We start from the raw sequence: 24,599 nt of genomic DNA, 5'->3' as shown, positions 1-24,599 counted from the left end.
TGATTAAATTTAGGGTGCCAATAATTTTGACCAGTCCAGAAGTTTTGCCTGGAATGTGCCAGATTTGGCTTTTTATTCCTCCACTTTTTTGTGTCATACCAATACAAACAAAAGAAATAAAGATGGGAATGCCTAAACATTTGTAATTACAACAATTTTCTGGGAGAAGTGGTGCATTATCGGACAGAAATGCAGGGGTGCCAATATTTTTGGCCATGAAGAGCAGCATCCTCCAGCAGCACAGATTATTTTATCTGAGGAGTCTGCATTGAAATCAGAGGAAGCAATTTCAATACAGGAGAGTAGACATGTGCAATTTGTTTCGTTCCGAATATTTTTTTTTAAAGAATTTAGACAAATTAGTTAATTTGGAAATATCCGAATGACAACCCATTTAACAAAGTTTTCCAAATTTATATCTGGAAATTCTTACATTCGGAAATTCGGAAACCTGAAAATTCAAAACCCTGAAATAATAACTAATAATAACTTAACTGTTACTAACTATTAATTTATAGGTATTGGAATTTTCTTTCAAATTTGGCTTTTAGTGAACGTAACGAATATGAATTTATCAGAAGTTACAAATTATCCAAAAAAATTCTAAAGGAATGGAAGGTAACAGATACATAATAATAAATAACAATAAAAATAAATTACAAATTATCCCAAAAAATTCTAAAGGAATGGAAGGTAACAAATTAATAAAAATAAATAACAATAAAAATAAAAACATTTAATTCATAACTTTGGATCAATTCGTACTTGTTACGTTCACTAATGGCCAAATTTGAAAGGAAATGCCAATACCTATCATTTAATAGTTAGCTATTATTAGTTTGTTATTCTTTAGAATTTGGGGATTTTCTTTCTTATTTTCGAATTTACCAATTTTCTAATTTTCTAATTGACAAACTTAGAAATTTACCAATTTTCACATTTTCAAATTTACAAATTGCGATCATAATGAATGACCCAAAAAAACAAACAAAAAAACCCCCCAAAATGAATGAAACAAACAATTTTTTGGCAAGGGAAAGGATGTAGATCCCCTTATTGGGGCTGATTTACAAACGTTTGGCGTTACAAATTATCCCAAAAAATTCTAAAGGAATGGAAGGTAACAGATACATAATAATAAATAACAATAAAAATGAATTACAAATTATCCCAAAAAATTCTAAAGGAATGGAAGGTAACAGATACATAATAATAAATAACAATAAAAATGAATTACAAATTATCCCAAAAAATTCTAAAGGAATGGAAGGTAACAAATTAATAAAAATAAATAACAATAAAAATAAAAAACATTTTATTATTTGTTATTAATTAGTTCCGTTCCATTCGTTTAGATAATTCATAACTTTGGATCAATTCGTACTTGTTACGTTCACTAATGGCCAAATTTGAAAGGAAATGCCAATACCTATCATTTAATAGTTAGCTATTATTAGTTTGTTATTCTTTAGAATTTTGGGATTTTCTTTCTTATTTTTGAATTTACCAATTTTCTAATTGACAAACTTAGAAATTTACCAATTTTCACATTTTCCAATTTACAAATTTACAAATTGCGATCATAATGAATGACCCAAAAAAACAAACAAAAAAACCCCCCAAAATGAATGAAACAAACAAATTTTTTGGCAAGGGAAAGGATGTAGTTCCTCTTATTGGGGCTGATTTACAAACGGTTGGCGCCATGAGTCACGGCACATGCCGATGCGCAGCGGCCGTTTTCGTATTTACAAAGCATTTGCGCCTGTAACACATCGCAATTCCCCCTTTACTAATAACATGCCGGCGCGTGGGAGGCGGCGATCGGTGCACCGCTATAGACATGGCACACGCATTATTCAACTCAGAATTAAAAGAAGCTGGAAGTGACAATATTATGGGGGTGATGTGGGGTGATGTGAGGAAGTATAGTTATAACTGTCCAAGTAATAAATGTGCCCAAAATAGAATGGAAAAGTAACTTTCTCTGAACAAGCCTGCTGTGCCTGCAAATACACTTGGAACTGTTGTGTTGCCCCCATTGTGTTGGTGTCAGACTTCCTGAAGTAACTGAATAGTACATAAAGAATAATAAATAGGCAGATTTTAGAGTCAACTAATTCCTCATTTTTTTTCTGATCTCTTCCTGGGGCTGTAGAATCTTGAGTTTGCACGAATCGCCACTAAAGTGGAGACAGCTCGGTTCCGATTGAGGAGAAATTCGCTGGTGTTGGATGAGGACATGCTGGTGGCCTTAATGGAGCTTCCTGACACCTACAACTACGGGCCTTACGCCAGATTCATAAACGATTATGGCACGCATTTTGTCACCGCTGGGACTGTGGGCGGCACCCTGGACAATATCCTGGTACTCGATAAGGAAGTTATGAAGAAAAATGGTTTGTTCTCTCAAGATTATTTATTTAATCTGGTAAATGTCTGAATGCATGGGGCTTAAAGGGTACCTGTCACTGGAGAAGTATGGGCGCTGTCATGGCTGAATTGGGTTTAACCACTTGCCTCCCAAGCCAATTCTGACACTTCTCTCCTACATGTAAATATCATCATTTTTTATTTATTTTTTGCTAGAAAATTACTCAGGGCCCCCAAACATTTTTTATATATATATATGTATGTGTGTGTGTGTGTGTATATATATATATATATATATATATATATTTTTTAGCAGAGACCCTAGGGAATAAAATGTTGGTCATCGCAACTTTTTATGTCACATTGTATTCTTTTGGGGAAAAAAAACCCCACTTTAATGAATTAAAAAAAAACACAATATTTACCCCAATTTTTTTTTTGTTTAATGTGAAAGATAATATGGCGAGTAAATAGATACTTAATAGATAGTAATAGATACTTAAATAGATACGCTTTTAAATTGAAAACACTCGTGGAATGGCGCCAAACTTCGGTACTTAAAAATCTCCATAGGCTACACTTTAAAATTATTTACAGGTTATATGTTTAGAGTTACAGAGGAGGTCTTGTGCTAGAAATATTTCTCTCGCTCTAATGTTCGCAGCGATACCTCACATGTGTGGTTTGAAGGTCGTTTACATATGCGGGCGCGACCTACATATGCGTTCACTTTTGCATGCGAACACACAGGCACACTTTCATTTTAAATTTTTTTTTATTGTTTATTTTATTGTAATGTTTTTATTATATTTTTTTTTTACTTTTTGATCACTTTTATTCCTATTACAAGAAATGTATATATCCCTTGTATTAATAGGAATAGGGCATGACAGGTCCTCTTTATAGAGAGATCTGGGGTCTTTAAGTCCTCTATGCTGAAAAGTTTGAGATAAAACAAAAATAAATTAAATGGTAGTGTTTACATCTGCCGGTGCTTCTAGCCTCAGAGGGTCATCGAGATGGCCAGGGACCACCTGGTCTATGATTGTTTTTAGTGTGCAGGGAATCACGTGCTGAAAACAGAGCTATCTAGATGATGCCCGCAGCTGCCCCTATCATTCAGATATCCATGTATAGATCCCATGCTCGATAAACGTCCTCAGTGAGTATAGGAAAGGTTCGTCTCCACCCGCGTGAAGACACACAATGCACTCACCAGACTGAATTGATCCCTTTTACAGGGAGTCAAATTGCGCATATAGGAAAATCCAAGATGTCATACAATGAAATGAATGAATCCAAACCGCTGCTGTCATCCATTCAGTATATGTTGGAGACCTTGCGCTCCTCCACCTTCCGTTTGAGGATGCCCCACAGATGTCCAATAGGGTTTAGGTATGGAGATATGCTTGGGCATTCCATCACCTTTACCCTCAGCTTCTTTAGCAAGGCAGTGGTCATGTTGGAACTGTGTTTGGGGTCGTTATCATGTTAGAATACTGCCCTGTGGCCCAGTCTCCAAAGGGAGGCGATCATGCTCTGCTTCAGTATATCACAGTACATGTTGGTATTCATGGTTCCCTCAATGATCTGTAGCTCCCCAGTGCCGGCATCACTCATGCAGCCTCAGACCATGACAATACCACCATCATGCTTGACTGTAGGTAAGACACACTTGCCTTTGTCCTCCTCACCTGGTTGCCCCCACACACGCTTGTCACCATCTGAACCAAATAAGTTTATCTTGGTCTAATCAGACCACAGGACATGGTTCCAGTAATCCATGTCCTTAGTCTGCTTGTCTTCAGCAAACTGCAGGCTTTTTTGTGCATCATGTTTAGAAGAGGCTTTAGTTTGGGACGAAAGCCATGCAGAACAATCTGATGCAGTGTGTGGCGTATGGTCTGAGCACTGACACCCCCCACCCCTTCAACCTCTGCAGCAATGCTGGCAGCACTCATACGTCTATTTCCCGAAGACAACCTCTGGATATGACGCTGAGCACGTGACCTCAACTTCTTTGGTCGGCCACGGCGAGGCCTGTTCTGAGTGGAACCTGTCCTGTTATACCGCTGTATGGTCTTGGCCATCGTGCTGCAGCTCAGTTTCAGGGTCTTGGCAATCTTCTTATAGACTAGGCCATCTTTATTTAGAGCAACAATTCTTTTTTTCAGATCCTCAGAGAGTTCTTTGCCATAATGTGCCATGTTGAACTTCCAGTGACCAGTATGAGAGAGTGAGAGCGATAACACCAAATTTAACACACTTGCTCCCCATTCACACCTGAGGCCTTATAACACTAATGAGTCACATGACACCGGGGAGGGAAAATGGCTAATTGTGCCCAATTTGGACATTTTCACTTAGGGGTGTACTCACTTTTGTTGCCAGTGGTTTAGACATTAATGGCTGTGTGTTGAGTTATTTTGCGGGGACAGCAAATTTACACTGTTATACAAGCTGTACACTCACTACTTTACATTGTAGCAAAGTGTCATTTTTTTAGTGTCTCCACATGAAAAGATAGAATAGAATATTTACATTAATTTGAGGGGTGTACCTACTTTTGTGAGATATTGCATATCTGATGTCTTCAGGGGTAACCCCCACCCTCCCCCCCTTCCCCATGTTGAGATACTCAGCACAAGCTCATCTATTATATTTTTAAAAAGTAGGTAATATAATGTGTTTTTATGCACTAATATAAATTTTATTGTATTTGTTACTGAAAATATGCACTTTTGTGTTAATATCATGTGACATCAGAAAATCTGGAATTACTACTGCACTATTTTAATCTATTTTCACACTTAAAATGTTCATTTTTAACATGTGCAAAAAACAAAACAAAGACATAACTTTGACACGGTTTTTAACGTCCTCCCTACCTACTGAGCAGCAATACAGGCCATGAAGAGAAAATGCTATTGCATTTTTTTACAGCTGCTATAGATTGGCAGTTGATAATGTAATGTCTCATACTTTCTTGCAGAGTTAACCTCCAACATGGTTGAGAACTGTTTTGGCGGTAATGTGGGGCTCAGCTTCAGTGACCCTGAAACCCCAGGAATTGAAGGATTTTTTGGTTTCAAGGGCAATTCATGCAGAAAAATTGCAGGGCAAACAGCAAGTAAGTTTCTAGTTGCAATATATTAATTTAATGCAGTCATATCACGCAAGCTCTGCTGGAGGACTCTGTTCTTTCCTCTAACTCTCCTCTCTTGAAATCCTCTGCTCTGCTGGAGGACTCTGCTCCTCCCTCTAACTCTTCTCTCCTGAAATCCTCTGCTCTGTTGCAGGGCTCTACTCCTTCCTCTATCTAACTCTCCTCTACCGCAATACTCTGCTAGCTGGAGGATTCTGCTCCTTCCTCTATCTAACTCTCCTCTCCTGAAATACTCTGCACTGCTGGAGGAATCTGCTCCTTCCTCTATCTAACTCTTCTCTCCTGAAATCCTCTGCTCTGCTGCAGGGCTCTGCCCCTTCCTCTATCTAACTCTCCTCTCCTGAAATCCTCTGCTCTGCTGCAGGGCTCTGCCCCTTCCTCTATCTAACTCTCCTCTCCTGAAATACTCTGCACTTCTGGAGGACTCTGCTCCTTCCTCTATATAACTCTCCTCTCCTGAAAATACTCTGCACAGCATGAGGACTCTGCTGATCTTCTATTGAAAAGAATCACGCAACAAATTTTATACAAAAGTAAGGATGAGCTCAGGCGTGTTCGCAAGAGCACGTGCAGAGCCTGCCAGGAAGTCGGCACTGCACAGCGCTAATCACAGGCAGTGAGACATTTCCTGATCTCTGCAGCCGTGGATTGGGAAAATGTCTCACTGCTTGTGATAAATGCTCCGCAGTGCCGACTTCCTGGCGGGCTCTGCCCGTGCGGTTGCGAACATGCCCGAGCTCATCCTTATACAAAAGTAAAAAAAACAAAAAACATAGTGCAATATTTCAACTGAAATCAAACGAATGCACATCCATGTTCATAATATATACAATATATATATATATATATATATATATATATATATATATATTCGACTACCAAAAAAATTAGAAAACGATTTACATAAAGCAGCTGAAAGGGCCTAAATTTAAAAAAAATCTAGGGTGATAAGAGACAGACATCAACACCCGGGAAAGAGACTCCTGGCAGTCAGGGAGACCTGAAACCCCTCCACGCCTTCAACCAAGCCCCCCAACTTTCGCTTTAGACATGTGCAATGCGATTTGTAACGAATTGTAATTTGGCCACATTTTGCATCTTAAAAAAAATTACGAATTTCAACTACTATGAAAGAAATTATAGCTGATATAAACAAATGAATCAGACATGATTCGGTAGTTAGTTAAAGATCTAATGAAACAAAAGGTCAACTCAAAGTAAATCTTACAGTCCAATCAGCTGATTAATTTTGTGCTGGAGGTTGGATTACTGGCAAAGTGCATTCCTGAGAACTGAGTGGGTGAATGGTATTTGAGCCGAGGAGAAGAGATATTCTCATTGTGTGTATTAACAGATTCAATAAACAAACAACTTACAAAACTACGAATCATTATCACGAATATATATACATACATAAATATCGAATTTCAAGGAACACGATATAACGAATGAATTCGACATGATTCGAGATTCAGTATAAAGGCCCATACACACGATCAGACTTTTTGACAACAAACATGCAAATTAGCTGTTTTGGAGCAACATCCGACCGTGTGTACGCTCCATCGGACAAACTTTTTTTGGTTTTCATCGGACTTTTGTTGGCTGTGCGAACGGACAAACTTTCTGGCAACAAAAGTCCGATGGAGCAAAGTCTGATCGTGTGTACAGAAAACCATAGGACTTTTGTACAAAGTACAAACAGGCATGCTCAGAACCAATGCAAAAGATCAGACAACAATACAGAAGTTGACCAAAGGTGGCGGTAAAGAGCAGAAAAACCACATGATTTGGTGAAAGTTGGCTGAAAAAGTCCTGCTGTGTGTATGCAATACAAGTTCACGGCCGACACCCTTTGTACAAAAATCCAAGGGAAAGTTTGTACAAAGTCCTATCGTGTGTATGAGGCTTTACAAATATTGACACTCTACAGAAATAACGAATTATCTGAAAATGAATTAACGTAACATAACAAATATAACAGAACTAAATTATGTATTTTACGAATGACAACAAACTGAAACTAAACAAAATTTTCCATTGTGCACAAGTCTACTCCGCTTGTCTCTCTCAAGCAACCGAATCTTCACCACCTCATTTCACACATCACCACCTGAACAGAAAGGATTTTATGCCGAGTGGTGACCTGGCACCATACGTTCCAGGTGAAATAACAGACTACTAGGCTAACTAAAAAAAAACGCATCTAAACATTAAAAAAACACCAGTATTAAATGCTCCGTACACCCACCCAGCATTAACCAAGTCTGGAGAGGAAGGGAACACAGAGGGCCCACCCCACCTGTTTGTACACCTCTATGTTGAAAGGGCAATGAAGCAGAAAATGGTCCATAGTCTCCTTCTCACCTGCACACTCCTCCCGAGGACAGTGACGATCCATCTCACTGTGGTATTTCAAATTACCCAGAACATAGAGCCCCCCATGGAATCACAACCAGGCCAGATCCCTATATTTAAGGAGGACTCTATCCAAATTAATCATTCTAAACCCTTCCATCAAAATTAGGCTTGGGCAATCCCTTATGGCCAGTGGGTCATGAAAGACTTCACTCAAGACTTGGCTCATAAGGACTTTCCTCGGAGCAGATCTGAGATCTTCAGCCGACAATCCCCACTCCCGCAGCAACTTCAGGCTGGAAGCTGACCACGATGACCCATTCGATTCTTTACTTGACCACCTTCTTCCTAAAGTCGTGGAAAAGGCTTAAACCAAGATCTAAACATGCCTGCCCATCCAAGCAGTTGCACTCCAATGTTAAGCTTGAGAAATAGCAATGAAAAGAACAGGATTGACCATACCTAAGTCTCCTTCCCTCCTGGATAGATAGGTGACATTCCTCATGACAAGGTTTAGTCTGTTCCCCCACAATATCCGTAAGAACACACTACTGACCCTAGCATAGAGAGACACTGGCGAGATGCAGACAAAGCTGACTAGGGATGACCTTCGAGTTCGAGTCGAACTCATGTTCGACTCGAATATTGCCTGTTCGCCTGTAGAAGTCTATGGGAGAAATCTAAAGTGCTAATTTTAAAGGCTAATATGCAAGTTATTGTCCTAAAAACATGTATCAATGCAAAAAAAAGTTTTAAAAAATGACGTTTTTTTCTGGAGCAGTGATTTTGATAATGCTTAAAGTGAAACAATAAAAGTGTAATATTACTTGAAATTTCGTACCTGGGGGGTGTCTATAGTATGCCTGTAAAGGGGCGCATGTTCCCCGTGCTTAGAACTGTCCCTGCACAAAGTGTAATTTCTACAGGAAAAAAAGTCATTTAAAATCACTCGGGGCTATAATGAATTGTTGACTCCCAGTAATACAGAAAACAGTCATTGAAAGTCATTGATAAAAAAAAAGCGTGGGGTTAAAAATTCAATTACCAGGCCTTTCAGGTCTGGTATGGATATTAAGGGGAACCCCGCGTCAATTTTTAAAAAAAAAATGACGTGGGGTTCCCCCTAAATATCCATACCAGACCCTTTATCCGAGCACGCAACCTGGCTGGCCGCAGGAAAAGAGGGGGGGGACGAGAGAGTGCCCCCCCTCCTGAACCGTACCAGGCCACATACCCTCAACATTGGGAGGATGCTTTGGGGGTCTGTGACCCCTCAAAGCACCTTGTCCCCATGTTCATGAGGACAAGGGCCTCATCCCTACAACCCTGGCCGGTGGTTGTGGGGGTCTGAGGGTGGGGGGCGTATCAGAATCTGAAAGCCCCTTTAACAAGGGGACCCCCAGATCTTGGCCCCTCTGTTTGAAATGGTAAGGGGGTACAAAAGTACCCCTACCATTTCACAAAGAAAGTGTAAAAGAATGTTAAAAAGACACACACCGTTGAAAAAGTCCTTTATTAAAAATAAAAAAAATTTAAAAAAGATTCCAGTGGTGGTAATCCACTCTTGCTATCCAGCGACGGATGATCATCTCTCCGGGGTCCAGCGATGGATGATCTGATCCAGCGACGGGTGATCTCTCCCTCCAGCGCAGCGCATCCATCCTCTGTCTCCACAGGCAGAGACACTGCGGGGATCCCGGCAGCCTGACATTTCTTATATGAGAAGGGCGGGGCCATCCGTCACCTGACCCCGTCCCCCTCTGATGCAAGTGGGAAAGCCTGGCTTCCCCAATGACGTGTGGGTGACCCCGCCCCCCTCTGATGTAACGCAAGCCAGCTTCCTCATCAAACATTGGTAGGTCATGTATCTATCAAACTGTTTTCTATATGATAGGCCCCTGAAGAATCTAGCTATCCTCTTTATGGTCAGCTCCCACCACTCACCTTTGCTTCTACAAAAGTCCAGGATGGTCACCTGTGCCTGCAAGAATTCCTCAAAGGATGGTCTAACATGTTCTTCCTCAAAGAGAGTCAAATTCATTTTCCAGATGCCATTTCCCCTCTGAGGGGAGCCTGAAGCATTCAAGACCACAGATAGCATACAGTGATCGGAGAACTCCACTGCCTGCACCACTGGGAGCGAGAAAGCAGAGGTCTCCTTAAAAAAAAACTATCTATCCTACTCTGACTACTACCTCGATGAAAGGTGAACAGTGTGCTGTCTGGGAGATGCTTAATGTGCACATCCACAAGACCAACATCCTTAACTATCACTACTGCTAATACTATTCAAAAAAAACGCTATCAAATCCCAACTTGTCCTTGAAGCCCTTCCTGTCCTTGGCGGTGTACCATCACATATGGCGACCCATCACATTTGGCTACCTGCTGGCGTGCGCATGCATAAAACACTGGGATGTAAAAAGAAATGCCTTGATCCTTGTAAAAAGGCACTTCCTGTCCCATTTTTTTGTGCGGCCCATAAACATTAATTAGGCGCAGGTCCTGCCCTCCCATAAGGACATCTAAGACTATACATCTCCCAGTCTCCACCTCAATACCCCGCCGGACAGTTACCATTCGGTTTTAAACAACACCACCGTAAGGGGCTCGGCCACAAGAGACCATTATGATGGACCATACCTCCATTCTCTCTTGGCCATATGAATATCTGCCAAGGAGGTGAGCCTAGTCTCTTGCAAAAATAAAATTTCAGCATCTAATTGGCTGAACAAAAAGGCCATAGAAGAGCACTTACTGACTTAATGCTGGCGACATTTATTGTCACCACTTTTAACAGAGGGGGAACCGCCATTTGGATTATTAGGTGGATTGCTTCTTAGCTCTCCTCCTCCAACTCCTTTTTATAATCTGAACTTTGCTCCGAAAAAGCCCCAGATGAGGAAATATCTAACTTGGAGGCCCTAGATTGATTGGCGACAGGCATTGGAGCTTCCCGTCCCTGTTCCGTCCTCACCGCCTGCCTCTTCCGCCCACCAACTTTCCTTCTCTCCTCCAGGTACTACAGGTCGAATTCAGAGATGCTCTCATCTCTTGCTTTTTTCTTTGAAGGCTTCACGGAACAGAGGAAGAAGCAGCACCTTTTTTGGTACTATGTACCACTCCTGGTGGGGAGGGGATCTTCCTTTAAGTCAGACTTAGGAGGGGAACACTCATGGGGGACAACTGACTCAGGGGGCACAGACGTGGAAGGTTCTGACACAAGTGGAGCAGGTACAGTAGGCTGGGGGACATAGAGACAGACACAGAATGAATACTTACAGACCCAGGAGGGGTGGCCACAGGAACTGGGGAGGGATCCTGAACAGGACCAGGAGAGTCGGTCACCGCAGAGGAGGATTTTACACCAGGAGCCTCACCCTCCAACCTGTCCAGCCTCAACAAGTCATCTATTACCTCCTTCTCCATAATATGCCAGGCTCCAGGACATCGGCTGTAGGGCTGGACAAAGCGCAGGCACAGGTTGTACCTTATCTGGGTGCAGTCCTTGGCCACATGACCCTGACCCAGACACACTGAACATATCGAGGCTGAACAGGAGGATCTAAAATGCCCCTTTTCTCCACAGTGATGACAGCTTCGGCTGACCAGGGCAGAAAATAGTCATCCTATCCCTCCCTATAAAATTTGAAGAGGGCAGGTGATGGACAACAATCCCATCCCTGACCAACCTGACTGTTACCGACCAACCCCCAGTCCAGATGCTACGTTCATCAAGGATTGTATCTGGCTTTGTCAAAACCTCACCATAATTCCTTAACCAGACCTCTAAATCCCGAGCAGGAACAATCTCATTAGTGAGTATGATCTTTTTCACTGTTGACCTTTGTGAAACAGCAACCAGTGCCAGACCTTCAAATTCGGGTCTTGACCTGCACTGAGCCTCATATCGCTCCCAGAACAGGTCAAGACCCTCTGGCCTGGTGAAGCTAACTGTGTACTCTCGGCTCCCAGCTACATGTATTAGGGCATAGAGGTAATTTGCCCCAAAACCCATCTCCAAAATCATGCCGACCACCGCACGCCATGTTGGAGAGATTGAACCACCTTCCCATTTAAGAATGACTACATTTCGCCTTGAACCTCCAGCAGAAGCCAGAGACCCAGGACCAGATCTTGGGATGCTCAAAGTGATAGCTTGTAGGGGGAAAACCCTCTTGGAAGCAGAGTTACCAGGAGCATAGCGCACCACCTGAGCAAACGTAGGCTTATCAGGGCCAAGGCCCCACACTGAGGTAACATTAGTCTGTACATTACTATTATTATGAACTGCTTGAACTGAGTTGGCAGGATTGTTCATCACACATTAAGTGGTAGGGTTGTCCATCACACCTGTACTGGATTGTTGTTATCAGTCACACAAACATTTAATTTCCCATCAGTTATAGTCACAGTTTCTGCTGCAATACCAGTGGTCACCTGAAGCTGTGCTGTGGAGTCAGCAGCTGTAACAGGGCAAGTAACTTTGGATTCAGCTAGAGGAGGGTTAATAGTTTCTGCTGGCAATTGTAGTCCCCATGACATTTTTTAATAGCAACTTTTGCCATCATCAGCAGGCAAAGCATTGCTGCACGTAAGATTAGCAGCCTGAATGTCACTGGGCATACTGTCAGCAATAGTCATGGTGTTAAATGATACAAAAAACTGTTTTATCCACTGCTTGGGGCTTGACAGGCTTTACATTATCGGGCACATCATCAGCTGTGTCCTCATCTTGAAAGGCCCATCTCTGCCTTCCATCATGGACACAATGGTTTCCTGGTGTTCCACTTGGACTTTAGCCAACTGGATTTCCGAAACCATGGATCCACGGTTCTGGCTGTACAAGCCCTCACGCTGCTTTCCCGCAGACGCTTCAAATACGCTCTAAGTTTATAGAGTGTGTCTCTCTTTAATCCTGGCCACCACTCGCTCCCGAATGGCCTCCGCACTTTCATCCTCACCAAGGGCAGCGAGATTATCAACTATGGCATATATAGGGGCAGGCATGTCACCCGACAGCCCAGGGGGATGGCTGCGAGCTTCCAGCAGCAAAGGCTCCACTGGCCTCCATGGCTTCCCCAGAAAGGGAGCAGGAGGGCTGGGAGAGATTTCACCACCACTCCCCTCTCACACCGATCACCTGGAGCAGCTTCAGAATCACAGCAGGGGAGATGCCTCCCTCCTGACACACCTGTGCTGCTGGAGGACTCTTCTCCTTCCTCTATATAACTCTCCTCTCCTGAAATACTCTGCTCTGCTGGAAGACTCTGCTCCTTCCTCTATCTAACTCTCCTCTCCTGAAATACTTTGCTCTGCTGGAAGACTCTGCTCCTTTCTCTATAAAACTCTCTTCTCCTGAAATACTCTGCTCTGCTGGAAGACTCTGCTCCTTTCTCTATCGAACTCTCCTCTCCTGAAATACTTTGCTCTGCTGGAAGACTCTGCTCCTTTCTCTATAAAACTCTCTTCTCCTGAAATACTCTGCTCTGCTGGAAGACTCTGCTCCTTTCTCTATTGAACTCTCCTCTCCTGAATTACTTTGCTCTGCTGGAAGACTCTGCTCCTTTCTCTATCTAACTCTCCTCTCCTGAAATACTTTGCTCTGCTGGAAGACTCTGCTCCTTTCTCTATCTAACTCTCCTCTCCTGAAATACTCTACTCTGCTCCTTCCTCTATAACTCTCCTCTCCTGAAATACTCTGCTCTGCTGGAGGATTCTGCTCCTTCCTCTATATAACTCTCTTCTCCTGAAATACTCTGCTTTGCTGGAGGACTCTGCTCCTTCCTCTATCTAACTCTCCTCTCCTGAAATACTCTGCTCTGCTGGAGGACTCTGCTCCTTCCTCTATAACTCTCCTCTCCTGAAATACTCTGCTCTGCTGGAGGATTCTGCTCCTTCCTCTATATAACTCTCTTCTCCTGAAATACTCTGCTTTGCTGGAGGACTCTGCTCCTTCCTCTATCTAACTCTCCTCTCCTGAAATACTCTGCTTTGCTGGAGGACTCTGCTCCTTCCTCTCTAACTCTCCTCTCCTGAAATACTCTGCTGGAGGACTCTGCTCCTTCCTCTATAACTCTCCTCTCCTGAAATGCTCTGCTCTGCTGGAAGATTCTGCTCCTTCCATTATCGAACTCTCCTCTCCTGAATTGTATGACACTATCATGCTTTCCCCATTAACAGTTGAGTCCGGAACTGGAAGTGCAATAAAAGATGTCCTCACGCTGGTGGTAGGAGGAGACACGGGATCAGCCGGGGGATTATCCAACTTGTTCGATGGGACCACGTTTCGCTACTGGGGGCGTTCCCTGAAATACAACCCGGCTGTCATCGACTATGAGGTGACCTATTAAATGCTAAATATTACTGAAAGTTTTTAGAATTGGATATTCAACTCTATTCGTCCCATTCCTTTAAGATATAAAGGTGGGTGTGGCTTCAAAGTGGGTGTGGCTGAATAGGTTTAGTTTAATGAGCTTGATAAGAAAGGGTCAGCTTGCGGAAAACACTTTTTTTAATTACAAAAGATTGCATTTCATATGTAGACATGGAGTATCTTACCTGACCTATCTATTTCACTACTGTCATGTTATAAGAGACTGTCAGAGACTGCTGGGGAAAAATATCTGAAGTTAGTGGAAGACAGTGCTGGACTGGGTTAAACTGGTGACTGGTAAGTATCTCCATGGAGGATATGGAAGTAATCACTTCCCATGGATAGCTTCTCAATGGTGGATAGTAGTGATAGGCTCCGTTGGGGTCTAGGATTGCTACCTTTCTGACATGGGGATGGGGGGGTTTCAACAGAAGACACTTGGGTGAATACGAAGGAGGGCCTGGTTTCAAAATATAGCGCCTTAGAAAAGTATTCACACCCCTTGAAATTTTCCACATTTTGTCATTGTTAGGTTGCTCGTCTTCTGTAAGTAACCCCTGGTAGTGTCACGTACCTGGTGGTTGAGCCCGGAATGCAGGGAGCGGCCCCTCGTATCCCCTGGCTATTGAACCCCTGGAGGTGGAAACAGGTATTCAACAGTTCAGAGGGCACAAGTGCCTGGCAGGTGGTATTGGTCCAGATGATCAGCTGGGCACAGACAACAGGCTGGAACAGCGGATGGAACTTGACTGTAGCCGGTAGGCACAAGTGCGGAAACTGGCTGGTGAGCAGATGACCCGTAACACAGGAACTCAGATGGGTAGCAGGAACAGCGGTAGTCAGATACAGGCCGGGTCAGCAGGAGACGATCAGCACGGTACAAAGGGAAGAGGCAGAAACGTGGTCAAACAAGCAAAGGTCGTAGGCAGGCAGCAATCAATCAGAGTCAAGGAACAAGCCGGATGTCAGGAATCAGATAACAGGTTCAGATACAAATAGCACGGATCACGGACACGCTGTAGACCGGACAGCACGGATGGAAGGGAGCCTGTGACTTAAGAAGGCCTTAGGGCGCCAAACGGACGTACGACGGGTCAGCGCGCCCTCGCACGTAGACGTGCACCCGTTCGTGACCTGCGTGCGTGTGCGTTCGTGTTGACGCGAACGCGTTCGTTGGCTTTAGCGGGCGTCAACGGGAAACGACGAGATCTCCACGACGGATCTCTACGGGTGAGTCTCTTGAATACGACCGGAGTGCCCGAGTGGCCATGACAGGTAGCCTAGGCTAGGATGGAGGAGCGGAGGTCCCGATCACCGGTGGACATTCATCACACATACACAATTGTACGTGAACAATGACTGTGAGTTTATTGGAGCATACACAGTAGTTTTATGCAGTTTGAGCTAAAGTACAGCCCTGTGGTTGGGCCAATCAGGGACTGCCACATAAAATATGCAAGATAGTATATTTTACTACGTCATCATGGTTCTTTGCACAAGCAATATTTCTAGCAGCAAAAAGCTAAATATATATATTCACAGTTTAGAATGTTTCTTAGGTGTAATGCAAGATAGGCCTGTGGTCTAACGCCATGAAGTTACTTCTGCTCTTAGAAAAGGAAGTAGCTTAACCACATCCAACTGTTCTGACCTCGTGACCATTCTAAATACCTTGTAACACATATGACCTTAAGCAATAATCGTTGTTTAGAAATATAGACCAAGAGTTAGTAAATTTGTCAGTAGTTTGTCACGTAGACATGGCTCAGGCTTTGTTACTTATAAAATTAAAGTAAAGCATAAATGTAAAAGTTACCCTATACCTTATAATCCTCCCTTTGACCATTCTGTACTATACAGAATGGTCAAAACCTAATCAGGGTTCATGTTCCTGATTCTCATACCAAATATTTGAACTATTGGGAATGGCGGTTAACTTTAGGGTCTCCTGATTTGATACAACCCACTTAGCAGAACAAAGACATCTTACAATTCTATAGCAAGCGTATAAAAATAAAATAAAAAGCAATATGATTACAATAGTCATGGCTGTGTTTTTTAACCAAGAGGTTATATTTCCAAGACTAAAATTGGCTAGAGGGTCCCATGTTCTTGCTATATTCCTAGCCTCATCTTGGAGTTTATTTACTTCTTTTCTGTGTTGTGCAATTATATCATAGTAATCGGGTATTTCAATACTAGTATTATGAATCCAGGTACAGCACTCATAGTCTTCCGTAATTTCACAAAGCCCTGTGAGTGCTGCACCCATACTTTCTATGGCCAGTTCATGCAGTTCTAGCTGTTTCCTTATTGCCCTAGTTTCTATGTTTAATTTAGTGATATCGTCGGAATTCTTTTCCAAGATCTCATCAATAATTCCAGTATAATTATTCAATCTCTTCATTAAATCTATCCCCCATCCTGTCCAGGATGGGAACCAGGCCCATGCCATATCTTTTTCTAGGAATATCTTTCTCTTATTACGATGTTTAAGGGGATATCTGGGATGAATACTGGCTTCAAGAAGGTGACTCCCTTCCTTATCTCCCAGCACACCCATGATGGGAGCTAGTGCTGCGAGATAACACCATCCCTGGGGTTTTGTGGGGATCCAAGGGTGACAAAGCTTCCCACAGCAGATATAAGTATTATTCCCCAAGGCTATGGGGCACTTGAGGAACACTTTATACAAGTTGTCGGAATAGCCAGAAAATGTAAGAGTTGATAAAAGTTGAGCCATAGGGTAAGTGGTGCTGGTATTTAAGAATTGGTACAATGTGGTGTTTAAGGTAGAGTCCTGAGTTCTATAAAAGGTCTCGTTTTAATGTTGTCATTGAAATATTAAGCTTTGATTGCTTACAAATTTCGGCTCCCTTGGTAGTATTTCCCAACCTAAAACACCAATCTGGATAATGGCTTCTACCTATGATCTGAAAAGTGAGGGTTTTGTTAGAAGCTTTTCTTGTAACATTGGTAAGAACTATTGGGGGTGTGCCATTAAGGAGAAGGGTGAAATTTAAAGGTATGGCCATCAAAGGAATCCTAGCAGTACTAGGGTGAAGCTTACTACATATCCAGCATTTATCAAAACCTGATTTTTGGGCATAGCTGTATTTAAATTTTAATAACAACATTTTATCAGTAAACTCTTGGGAAGGTTCACTTCTTTTGTGTATAACAGCGGGTGTGTTATTTGTCTTGGGGGAGGGAGTCCCACAAATCCCTTTTAATGGTCCCAAATCTTCTGGGTGGTATATACAGTTAGCTATCAACCAGGTTGGTAGGAACACTACTAGGGTAATACAGCATAAGAGGCACAAGGCCTTCCCTGACACTGATGGAGAAATCATCTTTGTTTTTTAAAGTTCTGATTATTTGTTATCTAAGAGTTCTGTTCTTCTTCTTCGTTTCTCATCCCGGCAGTTGTTGGCTCTGTTTTGTCCTTTTGAGGGGGTGTGGGATCTTCCAGGGAAATTTTCTTCTATGCCTCTCTGAACTTCTTGTAGATCTTGTTCTTGGGAGTTGCTGCTCTCTGTCACTGCCAGGGGCTCTGGAGTCGAGGGAAGCTGGGGACACTTTTTAAGACGGCTGGCGTGGATCCAGGTGTTTCCTAGGTCTGTTAACACTGCGGTCCTGGATACCTTTTCCACCTTCCATGGTCCTGAGAAAGCCGGTCCGATACTCTTTCTTTGTGCTAATTGTTTGATCAGCACTTTATCCCCAGGGATGAAGGGATGCGTTGGTTCTGTGGGAAGAGGGAAAAAGGTGACAGAAACTTGTTTGTTTATTTCGTGGAGCATACTTACCAGATTTTTCACGTACACTTCCTGTTGGGAATAAATGTTAATGTCAGAGTTAGGGTCTAATGGGGGTAATAGTCAGAAGTTGGATTTGTTTATTCAAATTATTTGTACAAAAAGATTTATTATACAGGTTGGTTAAAGGGGCAGCTCCTATGTGTCCTGGGCCATGGAGGTATGAGAGTATGAGAATGCAACTTGCTTCAGGTATTCCCAGTACCTTCCCCTCTTTTGTCCAAAGACCCTCGGGGTCTTTGGTCAATCCTACAGTGACCCAGAAATGAACGTCCTGGTCTGTGGCCATTGTTTGTATTTGTGCTACAATTGTTTTGAAGTTAGATGAAGTGAAATGCTCTTTAAAGAAAACTGTTGTGGGGGCAGGGGGGTTAGGGGAGGAGGCGGCAGCCTGCTTTGCAGTCCTATCGGCTAGGGCGTTACCCTTGGATATTTTACTGTTATCCGAGGAATGGGCTTTTACCTTGATAATAGCCACTTCCTTTGGGAGAAGGATGGCCTGGAGAAGAGCCATAATATGTGTTGAATTGGCAATTAGTCTATTGTCTGCGGTTTTGAAACCTCTATTAGCCCATATCACACCAAAGTCATGCACCAATCCGAAAGCATATCTACTGTCAGTTTAAATGTTCACCTTTTTATCAGTGAATAGAATGCAGGCTCTGGTGAGAGCTTCCAATTCTGCTACTTGGGCTGAAGAGGGAGGTAGCAGCTTGGCTTCTAGCACCTTGTCTGGTAATTGGACTATCGCATAACCTGTTAGGAAAGTGGAATCAGAGGGGCGGGAGCAACTACCGTCAACGAAAACATCTTCCGCATCTATAATAGGTGTATCCGTGAGATCAGGTCTAGGGGATGTGATGGATTCCACTTTTTCCACACAGTCATGAAGCTGGTCTGGGTCTTGTGGTAGACGCAGCATGGAGTGCAGGAGGCGGACAGCAGGGTTGCTAGCGGGAACATATTTGAGAGACAGATTGTCTGTGTTCATGAGGGAAATCTCATATCCACTGAGTCTTTGTGAGGTCATGTGTTGGGTGTTCATGTTCTGTATGAGGTGGGTGACAGAATGTGTGGTGTAAAGCGTCATCGGGTGTCCCAAGACCATCTTGTTGGCATCTTGTACGGCCATAGCACAGGCGGCTAAATTCTGAAGGCATGATGGCATGCCTTGAACCTGAAGGGGGAGTTTTTTAGATAGGTAGGAGACAGGGCGGTAGCCTGTTCCATGCTGTTGTGTCAAAACCGCGGCAAAAGAGGTCCCCGAGACTACACAGTATAGTTGAAAAGCTTTACCATAGTCTACCAACCCCAGGGCGGGTGCACATGACAAACTGTTCAATAGGGCCTGGAAGGCCTTAAGCCGTTCCTCTGTCCAATCAACCTGCCTAGGGGCTGTTGAGGCGGTGGCCTCTCTTAGTATGCCATCATAATGAGAACAGTCGGGGATCCACTGGCGGCAATATACCACAGCGCCCAAGAATGAGAGCAGGGCTGCCTTGTCTTTTGGGGGGCTCAGAGCTTGTAGGGCTGCAGCGCGTTTGGGGGAGACCATCCTTGTCCCCCTTTTTAGTATGCACCCCAAGTATTCCACTTGTGGCATACACCACTGTATCTTCTTTCTGGATGCTAAATGCCCGATGTGGGCTAGATGGTTCAACAGAGATGTGGAATCGACCGCACAATCTTCAGCAGTGCGACTGCACAAGAGCAAGTCGTCCACATACTGTATTAGCACCGACCCTCGCTCAGGCGTCCAAGATTTGACAGTCTCATTGAGCACCATAGAGAAGGCAGCAGGACTATAAACATACCCCTGAGGTAGGCGTGTCCAGGTTAACTGACCCGTCAACTGACCCGTCAACTGACCCTCCGTCCAGGAGAAGGCGAACATAGGCTGGGCCTCTTCCGCAATGGGAATGCTAAAGAAGGCATTTGCTAAATCAATCACTGTGTAGCATAGAGAATGTGCCGGTATACATGAGAAGATAAAAGTGATGTCTGAGACTAGGGGTGGAAGTGGAATCACTTGTTTGTTAACTGCCCTTAGGTCTTGTACAAGTCTCCACTCCCCACTGGCCTTTTTTACGGGGCAAATGGGCGTGTTCCAGGGACTGATGATTGGTTTCAGGATACCTTTAGATATGTAGTCATTGATCTGGGGGGCAATGCCTTGGGTCTTTTCAGGGGGCAGGGGGTATTGTTTGTGATATTGTGCTCCTGCGTCAGGGCGCATCTGAGGCGAGTAAGGCGTACAGTTAATGAAACCTACGCTACCTTTGTTTTCCGCCCAGATAGCATGTGTTTCGAGAGAGGCGGGGAGTAGCATAAAGAAGCCTCTGTGTGCATGTCGCTTAGGGCCATGTAAGTCACATAATGGTGAACTAGCGGTAAGGGAACCTTCTCTATTAAACTTAATGGTAATACACAGTTGTGCCAAGAGGTCCCGTCCCATAAGGGGCACAGGGCATGAGGACAAGACGGCAAAAGTTTGGGTACATAATTTCTGTCCTTCTGGAGTGGCTACAGTCAGTGGTGGAGTGATGGGATGGGTGACAGGTGTCCCATTAATACCAACAGAGTTTCCCTCGGTGCATTATTTGTGGCTGTGTAGGATATTGGGGTAGTGGGTGACGAGGGTTCTGGTATGGCGGATAACGGGGATACTGTGGGCGGGTCTGGGGGTTAAATCCCCTGCCTCTGCCTCTTGCTCTAATCTGTCCAGTCCTATAAGGGCACTGGGATTTCCAATGTCCTTGCTGTCCACAATTGCCTATATTTTCCAAGGCATTTGTTCCATGCACAGAAACAATCCTTCATGTATTGTGGGTCAGCCCCTTTGCAGGGAGGATAAGAATGCTTATGTACCTGACAAATTTTACTGACTTCTTGCCAGTCTTCCTCTGAACAAGGACCTTGGGGTCCTGGGTCATGGATTCCCAATTGGTGACACCTTTCCCGGACTTGTGTCCAAAATGGTTCTACCTGGGGGCCAGGGATCATATTACTGACAAATTCATAGGGTGATGGGGTGGCCATGGCTTGGGTTGCTGCAGAATTCCCCATCTAGTAGTCTGGGCAGTGTGTGTCTAGTGGCAGGACACAGGTGATAACACCTGGTTTGTCCAACAATCCGGTCTCTGGTCTGGGAGTAGGATCCCTGATCTTTTTTGGGGCAGATGGACTTATATAAAACTATGAAGATTTACCCTTAATATACGATGAAGGGTAAATCTTTCCTGGTGGCGGGATATACCCCTCTTACACCAAGTCTGCAAGAGAACCCCCCTGGTCTGGTGGTCAGTAAAATCCACTTGTCATCTATTCTTAGGAAGAGTAGACCTAACGTGCAATGGGGGCAGGCGGATGCTATGTCCCTACAAGAGGGCTCCTCATACTCTGCACTCATTTAAACAACAACAATTATTTTCCTTATACTCTATATTAAAACTTATACTCTATATACTTACACACGTACCTAGAGAGAAACAGACATATTCTTAATATACTTTAAGACATGAAATAACCGTATTGCAATACATTTATCAATCTATAGTGCACTTTTTAAAAAAAAATTTTTTTTTCAAATGGGCGTCCACTCCACCAATCCCTTTGTCACGGGCGTAATCTACTACTTCCCGTGTTAAAAATACTATCACCAATAGTTTTAAGTCAGACCAACCTAGTCGGACTCCCCTAAACCTATAAATTCCTTGCGAGCCCTTTTAACCTCCCGAGGGACCAACCTAGTCCGTCGCGAAGGCACAGTTATTTCTTTTATATTAAACTAAGTTCATGGCGACCATCTGGACAGAGTAAGTATTCACACCATTCACCTTTTAGGCAAAAAGGAGTAAAGTGACTTACCTGCCGCAAGATGACCCCACTTTCTGGTACCAAAACTGTTAGGTTGCTCGTCTTCTGTAAGTAACCCCTGGTAGCCTAGGCTAGGATGGAGGAGCGGAGGTCCCGATCACCGATGGACATTCATCACACATACACAATTGTACGTGAACAATGACTGTGAGTTTATTGGAGCATACACAGTAGTTTTATGCAGTTTGAGCTAAAGTACAGCCCTGTGGTTGGGCCAATCAGGGACTGCCACATAAAATATGCAAGATAGTATATTTTACTACGTCATCATGGTTCTTTGCACAAGCAATATTTCTAGCAGCAAAAAGCTAAATATATATATTCACAGTTTAGAATGTTTCTTAGGTGTAATGCAAGATAGGCCTGTGGTCTAACGCCATGAAGTTACTTCTGCTCTTAGAAAAGGAAGTAGCTTAACCACATCCAACTGTTCTGACCTCGTGACCATTCTAAATACCTTGTAACACATATGACCTTAAGCAATAATCGTTGTTTAGAAATATAGACCAAGAGTTAGTAAATTTGTCAGTAGTTTGTCACGTAGACATGGCTCAGGCTTTGTTACTTATAAAATTAAAGTAAAGCATAAATGTAAAAGTTACCCTATACCTTATAGTCATGTTGCAACCAAACAATGTAAATGTATTTTATCAGGATTTTATTTGATATTCCAACACAAAGTGGCACATAATTGTGAAGTGGAAGGAAAAAGATAAATGGTTTTCAACATTTTTTACAAATAAATATGTGAAAAGTGTGGTGGGCATTTATATTCAGCCCCCTTACTCTGATGCCCCAAACTAAAATCTAGTGGAACCAATTGCCTTCAGAAGTCACCTAATTATTAAATAGAGTCCACCTGTTTGTAATTCAATCTCAGTATAAATACAGCTGTTCTGTGAAGCCCTCAGAGGTTTGTTAGAGAACATTAGTGAACAAACAGCATCATGAATGCGAAGAAACACACCAGACAGGTCAGGGATAAAGTTGTGGAGAAGTATAAAGCAGGGTTAGGTTCTAAAAAAAAATATCCCAAGCTTTGAACATCTCACAAAGCTCTGTTCAATCCATCACCTGAAAATGGAAAGAGTATGGCACAACTGCAAACCTACCAAGACATGGCCGTCCACCTAAACTGACCGGCTGGGCAAGGAGAGCATTCATCAGAGAAGGAGCCAAGAGGTCCATGGTAACTCTGGAGGAGCTGCAGAGATCCACAGCTCAGGGGGGAGAATCTGTCCACAGGACAACTATTAGTCGTCTCTCCACAAATCTGCCCTTTATGGAAGAGTGACAAGAAGAAAGACATTGGAGAAAGAAAGTCATAAGAAGTCCTGTTTGCTGTTTGCGAGAAGCCATGTGGAGGACACAGCAAACATGTGGAAGAAGGTGCTCTGGTCAGATGAGACCAAAATTTTATTTTTTGGCCTAAAAGTAAAGCGTATGAAAACTAACACTGCACATCACCCTGAACACACCATCCCCACCGTGAAACATGGTGGTGGCATCAAATTGTGGGGATGCTTTTCTTCAGGAGGGACAGGGAAGTTGGTCAGAGTTGATGGAAAGATGGATGGAGCCAAATACAGGGCAATCTTAGAAGAAAACCTGTTAGAGTGCAAAAGACTTGAGACCCGGGAGGAGGTTCACCTTCCAACAGGACAACGACCCGAAACATCCAGCCAGAGCTACAATGGAATGGTTTAGATCAAAGCATATTCATGTGTTAGAATGGCCCAGTAAAAGTCCAGACCTAAATCCAATTGAGAATCTGTGGCAAGATTTGAAAATTGCTGTTCAGACGCTCTCCATCCAATCTGACAGAGCTTGAGATATTTTGCAAAGAAGAATGGGCAGAAATGTCCCTCTCTAGATGTGCAAAGCTGGTAGAGACATCCCCAAAAAGACTTGCAGCTGTAATTGCAGAGAAAGGCGGTTCTTCAAAGTATTGACTCCGGGGGGCGCCATACAAATGCCCCCCACACTTTTCACATATTTATTTGTAAAAAAATGTGAAAACCATTTATCATTTTCCTTCCACTTCACAATTATGTGCCACTTTGTGTTGGTCTATCACATAAAATCCCAATAAAATACATTTACATTTTTGGTTGTAACATGACAAAATGTGGAAAATTTCAAGGGGTGTGAATACTTTTTCAAGGCACTACAAGTCTCACTTGATGACGTGTTAAAATGGTTATCAAAGGGTACAGCAGAAGTGATGTCATTCCATCGCTTTCAAGTTACTATATCATGGAGCCGATTTGGTCTTTGTTCGGCTCTATGATCAGCTGGTGGAAGCACCGTCTGGTCGATTGGGAGACCCCGGTAAAGCCGCAGAAGACAGCGGGGGAGGGGAACATACATTAGTACATTAGGATTGTTTGTACAAGAGAGCCAACCATCGGCTCTAAAAAAACAGTACTGGGATGATGTCTACAGCGGCAGGCATAATCTCAGTATAACCACTTGAAGCCCAGTGACGTGACTGGTCGGCAGATGGCTAGGTTTATTCTCTGCGTTGGCTCTACTTTTACTTACACATTTCCAAACTTCTGGTATCCTCTTGAAAAAATAGATACTTTTTATTTTTTTATTTTTTTTTATGCAATCCATAAAAAATAAAGTT

At 43.2% G+C, this 24,599-nt stretch overlaps 1 protein-coding gene and 1 long non-coding RNA gene across 2 annotated transcripts in view; one reads left to right on the top strand and one right to left on the bottom strand.

The window, feature by feature from the left end:
• The window catches only part of C8A (complement C8 alpha chain), a 71,769-nt gene that overhangs the window by 42,953 nt on the left and 4,217 nt on the right, over positions 1 to 24,599 (top strand). Inside the window, exons 7-9 of the mRNA XM_077450638.1 lie at positions 2,159 to 2,399; positions 5,366 to 5,503; positions 14,081 to 14,238. Of these exons, the coding sequence (XP_077306764.1) occupies positions 2,159 to 2,399; positions 5,366 to 5,503; positions 14,081 to 14,238 (537 nt within the window). The remainder of the gene's footprint in view (positions 1 to 2,158; positions 2,400 to 5,365; positions 5,504 to 14,080; positions 14,239 to 24,599) is intronic.
• On the bottom strand, positions 15,616 to 22,614 carry LOC143926671 (uncharacterized). Its single transcript, XR_013262116.1, has 2 exons — positions 21,959 to 22,614; positions 15,616 to 18,021 (listed from the first exon to the last, which is right to left on the bottom strand). It is a non-coding gene; the product is annotated as an uncharacterized LOC143926671 (long non-coding RNA).

The sequence above is a fragment of the Lithobates pipiens genome, unplaced genomic scaffold (genome assembly GCF_037356315.1).
Source record: "Lithobates pipiens isolate NorthernLeopardFrog02 unplaced genomic scaffold, aLitPip1_a1.2 Scaffold_23, whole genome shotgun sequence".
NCBI lineage: Eukaryota > Metazoa > Chordata > Amphibia > Anura > Ranidae > Lithobates > Lithobates pipiens.
Note: the sequence above shows the minus strand (reverse complement) of the source record. Positions and strands in the feature narration are given on the sequence as shown.